The 12132-nt window shown below is 47.1% G+C and overlaps 2 protein-coding genes across 3 annotated transcripts in view; one reads left to right on the top strand and one right to left on the bottom strand.

Annotated features, from left to right (window-relative positions):
- The window catches only part of znrf3 (zinc and ring finger 3), a 39832-nt gene extending 33837 nt beyond the window's left edge, over positions 1-5995 (top strand). Inside the window, exons 7-8 of one of the 2 annotated variants that reach the window (XM_076997889.1) lie at positions 2284-2386; positions 2875-5995. In XM_076997889.1, the coding sequence (XP_076854004.1) occupies positions 2284-2386; positions 2875-4532 (1761 nt within the window). In that variant the 3' untranslated portion in view covers positions 4533-5995. The remainder of the gene's footprint in view (positions 1-2283; positions 2387-2874) is intronic. The other variant, XM_076997888.1, reaches the window with a different exon arrangement.
- A 46-nt stretch (positions 5996-6041) lies between these two features.
- On the bottom strand, positions 6042-11784 carry coq5 (coenzyme Q5, methyltransferase). The gene is made up of 7 exons (XM_076997891.1): positions 11553-11784; positions 10358-10507; positions 9786-10007; positions 7878-7984; positions 7668-7756; positions 6732-6843; positions 6042-6538 (listed from the first exon to the last, which is right to left on the bottom strand). Exons 1-7 carry the CDS (start codon positions 11752-11754, stop codon positions 6437-6439), a joined length of 984 nt encoding a protein of 327 aa, XP_076854006.1. The 5' UTR covers positions 11755-11784; the 3' UTR covers positions 6042-6436.
- Positions 11785-12132: the final 348 nt, after the last annotated feature.

Here is a 12132-nt window from a genome sequence, read left to right as displayed (position 1 = left end):
ACTGCAAAGATTGTGACACGGCGAGTTTAAACGCCTCCGCCTTTCGTGCAGGTTCGCGCGAGGTGTGCGGTGTTGCGCGCTACAGTCACTCGCGAAAGTATAATCCATAATAAATATTCCAGCCTTGACGCGGCTCAGGGATTACGCACCGTGCGGCCGTAGTGCCTGTAAATTAAAAATTTCCTCACTTAAATCCGGGACAGGACGTGAAATACGGACATGTCCCGGGACATACGGACGTTTAGTCACCCTACTTTAAGACTTTGAGAGCTGGACTGTTTGCCATACCTAGCCACGGCACGTTTGACGGCTTCGGTTCGTTCTCTTGTAACGTTATCATGTAGGCTAACTGATTTGTATTAGGCTAAATTTAAACATGGGTCTGTGGCAGTGTGTTGAGTGCAGAGCGTTGAGGAGCGATTTCGATTGGAGGATCGAGCTCTCTGTCTGAGATTTTTTATTATTATATTTTTTTGCTGATGCGCTGGTCCAACGTGGCGCGTCAGCCCCGTCGACATGGAGGGACAACCGGGTCTGTTGTCCCGGGCCTCAGGGCCAGGGGGGCCCATCAAAGAGCACAGCAATTTATTTTTTATTTAAAGTCTATAATTTTTAAATAATCTTGAAATCTTTCATTACTATAAAATTCTGTACTCAAAATAAGCTCAATGGCTAAAATATATATGTTTTTTTACCTATCTGCATATTTTCCATTAAGTGCATACACCCCCGCCTCCCACAGAAAAATGGTTTGATCCAGCGACCATAACCGGCTGGTACCCACCCAACAGCGGGAAATGCAGTGGTGGATAGTTTAAACAGAAATCTGGAGTGCAGAAAAGAAAGGAAAAACATTTACCTGACGAATTTTAAAGTTGCATTGTGTTCCAGGTTTAAAAATTGCTGGAATTTAGGCTAAAGTACTTGAAAATGCTTGAAATTGTAACTACTTCGTTTCACAACAAATATCTGTCTGACTGAACAGTTATCTTGTATTACGTTAACAAATACGAGCCTCTTGTAATTCCAGGACGAAACATGAGAGAACGTGAAGACGTTAAGATTGGGCGTTTTGAAAATAAACAACCATTTAATAATTTGATAAAAAGCAAATTATTTTGAATCATTTCAAGTATATGTATAAATATTGAAATGGACCTTTAAAGTGACGTACAAGTGCTTTAATTCCACCTTATAAAGGTGTATGAACCCTGCAAACATGACTGTTCATTGTGCTGAAGTGCGGCGCGTGTGAAGTTACAAAAGTCGAGAGGTGCACGACCTTGCGAATCGACAGCGCGTGAGGCCCTCGCGCACGGGCGGTGCCACTGCGATTACCTCATTTTCGCCTCGCGACGCATCGAGTATAAACCAGTCAGCTGTCAGAAACAGCTTTGATGTGTGGCTATATTATATACTATATGACCTAACTCAAGGATTGTCTGCTACAGAGGAAATTCTAATTACGTGCACGGGGGGCACATGAAACTTTCTTGTCCCGGGCCCCAGCAAGACGGGCCTACATCAGGCCTTGTCTGATGTAACCGGTCCGTGGCGCAAAAAATGTTTGGGACCGCTGGCCTAGAGCACTACCTCACACTGGAATACTTTTACTACTGTACTCTGACCCAGTGCCAGTTTAAAGTGATCTTCTGTGGTGATCTCCTGTGATCTTCTGAGGTGATCTTCTGGTTTTCCTTCTTCATTGGGCCCATTCAGTTCCTTCACCTGTTGCCTCTACACCAAAGTTCAACGCTTCGGTATCTCACATTTCCCCTGAAAACGTTTGCGCTCAGGGTCCCGGGCTAAGACTAATCTCTAAGTGAATCCCCACTTAAATTTAGTCTAGGACTAGGACTCGGAATTCCAGAGCCTGTTTCTTTTAGTCCATCATCCAAAAGAAAGTGTATAAGCACATGTAACCACACTGCCACCTGGAGGCCATGTGTGGAACTGGCATGGCCACTAGTTTAGAAGCCTTTGTGAAGTTTTGGTTCTTTGCTTGCTCTTAGATCTGCTCTGTTTAGTCAGTAAGTTTTAAATGTAAATGTATTTTATACTTCATCATATTAACTAATACTAATGTCTATCACGTATTACTTATAATATCATCATAATACATGTCAATTATGTTTTACTTCATATCAAAGCTGTAAATTATGCCACAGGTTAAGGTGTCACGTTTGTGGGATTGTAAACACTTTTATCCATAGCAGGACTTTTATTGTGCCGTTCTTTTATCCATAGCAGGACTTTTATTGTGCTTCGTTTTGGTGTTTGCAGGAGCTGAGAGTGATCCCCTGTGCTCACTGCTTCCATAAGAAGTGTGTGGACCCCTGGCTACTGCAACACCACACCTGCCCCCACTGCAGACACAACATCATCGGTGAGGAAGCCCCTCCCCCTGGGGGCGGAGTCTGACCACAACCTGACCACAGTGTGGAGGAGTGAAGTTGGACTGTGTCCGTGTGTGTCTGTGTGTGCGTGTGTGTGATGGCCCTGCTGGAATGTATGACTGACAGGTTTTTGCTTAAAGCTACAAATTAATTATGGTGATTCTATGATGCTGGCCTTCATATGAATAACCCCTTTAAAAATGAAAAAGCTAAGCTAATTAACCCTGTACTGTATAATGTAGTTTAATTAACACATGGATTAATTATACGTGTTAAGTTATACATAATTCCTCACTCATTAGCAGTGTAGTTCATTAGCAGTAGGCTATGGTTACCAAATTTGATGGTTTTAATGTTTAATGATTTAGCTTATAAATACGGATCGCAGTTAATGTGTGTGTTCTGAATACTTGATAAGGACTTCAAATATGACCCGGCACACTTGATTTTAGAACCTGGTTCTGTTTCACATGTACAGAGCAGAAGAAGGGAGCTGCCGGTGCCGTGTGTATGGACCCAGGGAACCCGCTCCACGCCCGGCAGCAGAGGGTGGTTCTGCCCGTGCACTACCCCGGGCGGGTCCATCGTGCCGGGCAGGTGACGGCCTACCCCACCCGCACCACCATGGATCCTCACGGCAACCCCATCACGGTGCTGACGGTGGAGCCACGGGGGGAGCAGAGCCTCCACCCGCCCCACTCCCCCTTCATCCCCGCCTACCCGCCCCTCCACCTGGACCACGCCCACCAGTGCGGCCTGGAGCACCGCCCCCCCGCCTACGCGCAGCCCCACGCCTTCAAGAGGCCCAAGTTCCACGGCCGCAACTTCTCGCGGGCCGGCTGCTTCTCGCAGTACGAGACCATGTACCAGCACTACTTCTTCCAGGGTTTGAGCTTCCCGCAGGCGGAGGGTCAGCCCGGCGGGCAGGCCCACAAGGCCCACGGCCGGGCCTTTCAGCCGGGCCTGCTGTACCCCACCATGCTGCACGTGGCGTCCGCCTCTCCGTCCCGCCCGGGCGACTCGGGAAGCGCGTCGGGGCTCGGCTGTTACCACGGCCACCGCTCGGTGTGCAGCGGTTACCTTGCCGACTGCCCCGGCAGCGACAGCAGCAGCAGCAGTTCGGGTCAGTGTCACTGCTCCTCCAGCGACTCGGTGCTGGACTGCACGGAGGTCAGTAACCAGGGCGTGTACGGGAGCTGCTCCACCTTCCGCAGTTCGCTCAGCAGCGACTACGACCCCTACGTGTACCGCAGCCGGAGTCCGTGTCGTCGTTCGGCCGGCGAGGTGACGTCTCGACTCCCGGCCGCGGCGTCCGCTGACGACATCCTGTCGGCTCCGGCGTCCGCGGGGGTCGCGGCTGACCACGTGCGGGGTCCCCCCGGCGGGCGATACGGCTCCGGGGAGCGGCTCTCCCCCCGCAGCGTGGAACCCGGCGACAGCAGACGCTCGTCGCTGGAAGCCAGGGAGGTGGCCTGCAGTACCTCAGCCGGGCCAGCGGAGGGCGGCGTGGCGGGAAGGAGTCGCTGCTCCGCGGAGCACGGCGGGGAGCTAGGGGCGGCCTGCGGCTGCTGCTTCGACATTCCTCCGCCCGGTTTGGAACGTAAGGGACAGGAAGGGGCGGGGCTCTGGCAGAGGGGGGCGGAGCCCCAAACGGTTCCCGGCGCGTCCCCGCTGAACTTCTACAGCGTCAGCACCGAACGACTTTCGCCTTCCGAGCACGGCGGCTACGAGGCGCTGCCCTGTTGTTTTTACACGGACATGAAAGTCCAGTGCGGAGGGGGCGGGCGTTTTGCCGAGGATTACTCCGTCAACGTACAGTACGCGCAGTCGGACAGCGACGGATGCTCGAGTCAGGGGTGCTGCGAACTTGCCCAGCGAATACCCATAATTCCAGAGGACACGGACTGTGATTTAGGCCTGAGTTCCCAGCCTCAAACGAGCCTCCTCCCGTCCCTCGTGGTCGAGCGGGACGACAGGACTTCTACAGACACTAGTCAAGGGTTTTTCTCCTCTGCACAGTGCAGGAGTCAAGGGTCAAGTGTGGAGGAATCAAGGGCCCTTTTTTCCTCTCTGTGCAGTGGCACTTCTGAAACACAGGGGGGCAGCAAAACTACTTATGAGGGATCCGGTCTGTGAAGTAAATCTGGACTACAGCTGTGCCCCAGCAAATCAGTCAGCGTTTGCCTTCGTTGCAGAAGTCTCGAGTGTACTCATTAGTCTGAGTGTACTCATTAGCTTGAGTGTACTCATTAAGAAGGGTGTGAATTTTCAAATGGAGATTGATATTTTTTTTATGCTTTGGTTGAAGAGTGGTGTCTAGTTTATTCTCATTCCTGTGGCCTTACGGATCAGACACACCTATAGTGGAGGGTTGTGGCAAACGGATATGAAATCATGCAGTCCAACACAGGTCTTGTATTTCCACGACGACTCCTTGTTGTAGAGCGGACGACGTGAGGGAGGTCCAGCACGTTTGTGTCGTGGAGAAGCAGAACTGAAAGGCTGTCGGTGAATGTGCTCCGTTTTGTTCAGTTGTTTTTGTTCAGTTTTGTTTTAGGTCTACACACCCGGCTTCATGTTACAGCAAACGAAACTATTTGAATGTACACACGACACAATTCACAATTTAGAAAAATAAACCAAAACTTCCATTTCTGAACACCTTCAAACCAAATTGAAGGTTCAAAGTGGCCATGTGAGAACTTGCAAGTGAGTTTTACCACACACCCCCCTCAAAACACACACACACACACCTCATCTCATTAGTACAAAATCGGACCAGCACACCCTTTCATGTTTCCTGTGTTTTCCGTTTTAAGGAGCTTACTTTGTCTCCAAGGACAGGATTGATTTTATTTTTATGAAATCTGAATTGGCTCTAGAAGAGTCTCCAAAAGTAATTATGGGAAGTTCTGGAAAGGTGATTCTGCTACGCCCGACCCACATCTGTTTACACACTCCACCCACGCCTGCATATTTGGTAGCTGGTGTTTTAAAAAAAGTTTTAAAGAAAGTGTAACGCAGCTAACAGTTTGTCAGAGGAGGTCAGTGTGTTGGAGGTACAGTGGTTTTCTCTTCCCCGTAATACCGATTTACAGACACACACACACACAATCCTCCTGCCTTTCTGTTCTTTTGCAGATTCAATGAAATTCACCCATTCAGCTTTATTTATACGTCGACTATAACAGTGCTGTAACAGAAGACTCTAATCTCGTAGTTATGTACTGCAAATATAGCATTTTGGGGTACTTGAGTCACTATTTAATTTTTTTAAATTGTTTGTAGCACTTAAGATTGTATAAAGGAAAATATGTACAAAAATTAATATTTTTTAAGATAATTATTTTCTTCATCAGTTTTCCTGCTCCAGCTCTTGAGACCTGTATATTTCTGTATCTGTATAGCAGCACATTTCATAAATGGAAGTACGTTCTCTGAATATTTATTGACTAATATATTTATCTGTAAGCCATGTCTTATGGTCAGAGTGTCTGAAGGTTTGGACAGATGTTTTTTGAGATCACTAATATGAAACTTTGTAAATAGTAATTGCACACCAGACGATTAAATATTCTCTGACCAAAAACCGATTTAAAATTTTTAGTACCATACAGTTTTGTAACAAAGTGTACAAAGATTTGAAAATTATATGGTTTTATTCAACAGCACAGACTTGAGTGTTTTATTTGGTGTGAACTGCAGCGTGAATTGGTAGTGCAAAACATCCATCATGATGCATGAAGCCACGCTACCTGCAGGCACACACACACACACACACACACCTTGCATGTCACTTAAATCATATTAAAGTCTTTAAATCCTGCTGCCCAAGGTCACCGACAGAACTGAGATTCAGGGCAGGCAAAAGTCTTTGTTACCATGGTGACCACAGCATCCAACAGTATACCCTGTGCTCTGAATGGTTGCTGGGATACCACCAGGGACATGTTGCATGGTGCATCCTCTCGTGAGCTCTCTGACGGGCCGTGTGACCCGGTTCAGCCAGTAGAGGGCGCTGTGCAGGCAATTGCTTTCGCTCACAGCTTGAATCCTGAATGTATGGCAACAATTCCTCCAGTCAGATTGACGTACTGGACCCGGGAGAAACCAGCCACCTCGATCATGTCTGTAAATGTGTCCTGTGTAAAACAAACAGACCTTTAGAATAAAATTTGTTATACATGAGGGAAAACACTACACAAGCACAAGGTCCTGCTACTGCGTGCCCAGCCTGTCTGGACTGACCCGTTTGGATCAGCCCTCCAGGTGTACGATTGTGGAGCTCCACAGGCTGCAGGACGTACTACGTTCTGGAACGTTCCATTAGATTACCTGATCCGGGAATCTGCGGATGCTCTCTACAAGGTACTGGTACGATTTCCAGTCTCCTGCGATCACCTCCCCTAAAACTGGAATCACCTGGAAACTGTACGCGTCATAGAGCCTGCAAGACATCACCGCAGGGTCATGACTGAGCAGGTCACCTGTATGTAAACCCTGCAGGTAAACCCCACCTCCTGGATTGGGGGTCGTCCTGTACACTCTAGAGAATCAGTAAGTAGACTAATAGAGGGACTTTAATGATGCCTCTACATGTCCTCCCCATTTTATCAATGTAAACGGTAGTGAAATATCGTAACGCTAGCACAAGCTGTGTGTGATCTGGCTCGTGTTACATTAAAGGGCCCCATTACATTAAAGAAGTGTGTAAACATAAGGTTTCTAAACACTTCCACTCTGTATAGTCCATGTATGGAGCATACAATGAGAAACAGCTGGCTTTTAAATGACTGATGTCACGAGAGCATGACCCGTCTGAACATCTCTGCCCACCGCAGTTTTGCACCGAGCACTTTTTAAATGAGGCAAATACAGGACAACCAATCAGAAGACATTATGTATCTTAGCTAAAGGCACAGTAACAAACAGCCCGTTTAATTTAAAGAAACATGTAAAAATGAAGATTTGGGAACATAAAAGGATGGTATTCTTTTTTTTTTCTTGATGTCCATTTTTACCTGTACTGTGAAAATAAATAATTAAAACGAAAAGTGGCCCTGACCATGTCAACATAGCTGTTATACTGGCAAACCTACAACATGCAGCTGAAAGTTCAGACAATGTTAGAAACACAGACGCTGACAGACACTCCAGATACCCAACAGTGAGGTCCAAATGCAGACAGCTCTAAACTAATGTAAGTACTGAATGCTGGGGGTACTGAACGGTGTACAACTGCTGAACCTGATGGTACGTAGGTGGTCGTACCTGGAGAGAAGAGGAGTGGATACTTTACTGAACTCCAAGCACAAAAACCGCCCGCCTGGTTTAAGAACACGAAAAGCTTCGTGCAGAGCCTGAAAACACACACAGTCAGCCAGGGTCTGGCTGTATTTCTAGCAACACTCCACAGGTGTATGAGGTAACCGTTCCCTGATGCACAGGCCCGGGCCGTGAGCGCAACAGTGAGTGACTCACCTGCTCAATATGAGTGACGTTGCGGATTCCGAAGGCGATGGTGTAAAGGTCGAACTGGTCGTCGTCAAACGGGAGTTCCTCTGCGTCTCCCACCACCCAGGATACTCCTGCAGGAGAGCATAGCAGACCACCCTGAAGCTTCAACCAGGTCACGCCACACATCGCCACACCAAAGACGCAAGGAGACTCGGCCCTGGTCCAACACTCTGTTCAAGCTCCTCGGTGTTGTTCATCTCGTAAAGAATTATTGCTGCTTGTGCTGAAAGCTTGAGGTGAAAGTTCATCACACCCCTTATGTGTACAGTGTAGGGGTGGGACGAGATTTTAAAAATTTATCTAATTAATTATTTGCATTTTATAAATAATTATTTAATAATAAACAATTAAATAAAATGCATTTTTAATTTTAATTGCATTTCAATATTTAACATGAGAAATATTATTTAAGTTTGAATGATGAATGAATCAATGAACATAAGCATAAACTTCAACATCTTGTTTATTTTTCCACCAGTCTACTACATAGACCAATAGTTTAGTGCAGAAAACAGAGCACTAACACTTTTTTTTTGTTTTGCTCAGGATATTGAAATAAGAACTGATGTAATTCAGATGATGTTTTTTTTTCTTTAATTTCCTAGGCCTCTGCCATATGCATCTCCGTAGTGCCTAGAAGTGGTCTTCTGCATGCTCAAAGCAAATGACTGGATCTTCCATTCATCATCTATAATATGAGCTGTCACACCAAGATAATTCTTGTTGCTAACAGAGGTCCAGTGATCCCCAGTCAGAGCCACATTTGTGGCACTCTCCACAATAACCTGTTTTACTTCCTATTCCTCATCATACAGCTGCTGGATTTTCTTCGACATTGTCTTTCTGGACGGTAGTTCGTAACTTGCATCAGCTGATGCAATTTGCAGCGCTTCTTGTAAGCATTTATGTTCGACCACAGAGAGCGGTCTACAGTCCACAGCAATCCATCTCGCCAGTGAATTGGTCAATTTGTCTAACGTGGACTTTGACATTTTGTTTCTTAATTTGAACCCCGACATGTGGTCGAGTGTTGACTGGCGACACTGCTCGTACTAGTAATACATTTAGCAGCTAAGTTATCATTACTGACCTGCGCGTTAGCCCCAACATGTTTTGCGTTGAGGTGGTAACGAAGGGTGGAAGTGCTCCTGTGATAAGCGAACTCCTTCCTACATAAAGTGTAAATAACACTATTTGTGTTCGTACATTTATCTGGAAGTTTCTTATATTTAAATGTCCCATCCACCAGCATAGCCTCTTCAGTATCTCCATCATGATCTTATTGTGCGTCCATATAATCTGTATGTCTGGAACTCGTGCACGAAGAAACATTCCACGGTGCAAAAGTGTCTCATGCGTAAATTTTTTAAGTTCGTTAATTTCCCTGTAATTAATTAATCGAAATCAACGCGTTAAAGTCCCACCACTAGTACAGTGACACTCGAAGACCAGGTTAAGACGGAACGGGGAGACATGGTGAGTGGGGAGACATGGTGAGTGGGGAGACATGGTGAGTGGGGAGACATGGTGAGTGGGGAGACATGGTGAGTGGGGAGACATGGTGAGTGGGGAGACACATGGTGAGTGGGGAGACACATGGTGAGTGGGGAGACACATGGTGAGTGGGGAGACATGGTGAGTGGGGAGACACATGGTGAGTGGCGAGACATGGTGAGTGGCGAGACATGGTGAGTGGGGAGACATGGTGAGCGGCGAGACATGGTGAGCGGCGAGACATGGTGAGCGGCGAGACATGGTGAGCGGCGAGACATGGTGAGCGGCGAGACATGGTGAGCGGCGAGACATGGTGAGCGGCGAGACATGGTGAGTGGCGAGACATGGTGAGTGGCGAGACATGGTGAGTGGGGTCACCTGAGGTGATTCCTGCCTTCTGCGCTCGGTCCTTCCCCACTCTCAGCATCTCTTTATTGATGTCACACACCACCGCCCTGGACTGTGGAGGACACGCTCCCTCTGAGCCGTAACTGGCGGTGATGTCCTGCCACGAAGGCGTCTGATTGGACCGCGCTCTCCGGCGAAGCTGCTGTTTGTGCACGGACCGCGCGTACTCCAGGAAACGGAACGAGATGTCACCTAGGAGACCACAGACAGAGCTACGAAATTACAACAATATGAACCTTTAATTTTGAAGATTACACCTTTAATCCACAACAATGCACTTAAGTTATTTCGCCAGACCAGTTAGCAAGTAATAATTGCAAAGCTGGATGATCCTTGCATCCCAACGTGTAGGTTTTTGAGTAATATGAAACTAAAAACCGCTTCCTTAGTACATTTCCATGAACCTCAGACGCTACACTGGGGACATCAGCAGTGTAGTGGAGACGAGCCTTACTTTTCACTATAAACCCTGTCCAGACATCGTCCCTCGATAGCGTAGCTACTGCATTACAGAGCAGGGATTACCTGCCCCCCCCGATTACCTGTCCCCCCAGCCGTGTCCAGCAAGCGTAGACCAGGCTGTGGGTTCATTACACGGAGCAGCGCGTCTTTCCAGAGCCGATGGATCCCCAGACTCATGGCATCGTTCATTAGGTCGTATTTCTGAGCGACGCTTTCAAACACCTTGTAGACTAACAACAAATACAAGGTCAAACACACACACACACACACACACACACACACAGGTGTATGACAGTTTGCCTCTCATAGAAGTAGGTAAGACTATACAAAAAAAAGTATATCTTTTTTCTTCTTCTTCTTTCGGTTATTCCCGTTTAGGGGTCGCCACAGTGGATCAAACTCCTCCATCTGGCCCTGTCCTGAGTGTCCTCCACTGACACACCAGCCACTCTCTCATCCTCTACCACTGCATCCATAAACCTCCTCTTAGGTCTACCTCTCCTCCTCATGCCTGGAAGTTCCATCCTCAAGACCCTCCTACCAATATACCTCTCCTCCCTCCTCTGTACATGTCCAAACCATCTCTATCTCGCTTCTCTAACTTTATCTCCAAAACATGCTACATGTGCTGATCCTCTAATAAACTCATTTCTGATCCTATCCTTCCTCGTCACTCCAAATGAGAATCTCAACATCTTCATCTCAGACACCTCCATCTCCCTCACCTGTCTCTTTGTCAGTGCCACTGTCTCCAGTCCATACAACATAGCAGGTCTCACTACTGTCCTGTAGATCTTTCCTTTCATTCTAGCCGACACCCTTCTATCACAGATCACCCCAGACACTTTATGCCATCCACCCCACCCTGCCTGCACTCTCTTCTTTACCTCTCTTTCACTTCCTCCATTACTCTGTAGCCTCGACCCTCGTAACTGAACCTGTCCACCGTCTGCCCTCTCATTCACACACACAAGTGCTCTGTTTTACTCCTGCTCACTTTCAGTCCCCTGCTCTCTAAAGCATATCTCCATCTTTCCAAGCTCACCTCCACCTGCTCCCTACTCTCACTACAGATCACAATGTCATCAGCAAACATCAGTATATCTTTTATATTCAGGCTTATTCAAGTATATATTCAGGCTAGCTGACTGAATAGCCGCTTGCTCACGGTTAACACAACGTTAGTGAGCTGTATATGATCTGTATATGATCTTTAATACCGTGTCCTTGTTTATGGATTCAGTCACGTCTAGTCTAGCCACCCGGCTAACTCACCGCGCTCCGCTTTCTCTCCTTCCGGCACAGTTTCGAAACCGAAATGGGTACTTTTCTCGTTCGATGCACCATTGTAGCAACGGGACACCGACACGTCCGTTTGACAAACTGAACTTTTCACCGGGTTTCCTGACAGGAGGGTTATAGCTTGAGCCGTCTGATGAAGCGGCTTTCGAGAGAGCGCCCTAAACGACGCCGCCATCTTGCTTTGAGGTCACGCAGGTTAAACCAAACGTCATAAATACGCGACTTGTACGCCTGTGGTTTGATGGTCATCCAATTACTTTAGTTTCAGTACTTATTACTGACAAAGGCAGCTTTAACATTTTCAGCCTATATAATTTTCCACAACACACTGGGGTTACATTTAGCTTTAAAATATGTTGATTTGGTATTATGACTTGTAGGTTGGAGGATTCTTCTAGTCATTTTTTAGAAGGTTATGATTGTAATTAAATGACATGCACTTTTTATGTTTACCAATGCAGGGCAGGTCACTCACATCTTAATCTTTGACAACAGATTGCCTTTTTACTCTGGTAATTACAGGGCTGCAGAGTCTAGACGGTCTCATTTTCAC

This window comes from Brachyhypopomus gauderio, chromosome 3 (genome assembly GCF_052324685.1).
Source record: "Brachyhypopomus gauderio isolate BG-103 chromosome 3, BGAUD_0.2, whole genome shotgun sequence".
Lineage (NCBI taxonomy): Eukaryota > Metazoa > Chordata > Actinopteri > Gymnotiformes > Hypopomidae > Brachyhypopomus > Brachyhypopomus gauderio.
Note: the sequence above shows the minus strand (reverse complement) of the source record. Positions and strands in the feature narration are given on the sequence as shown.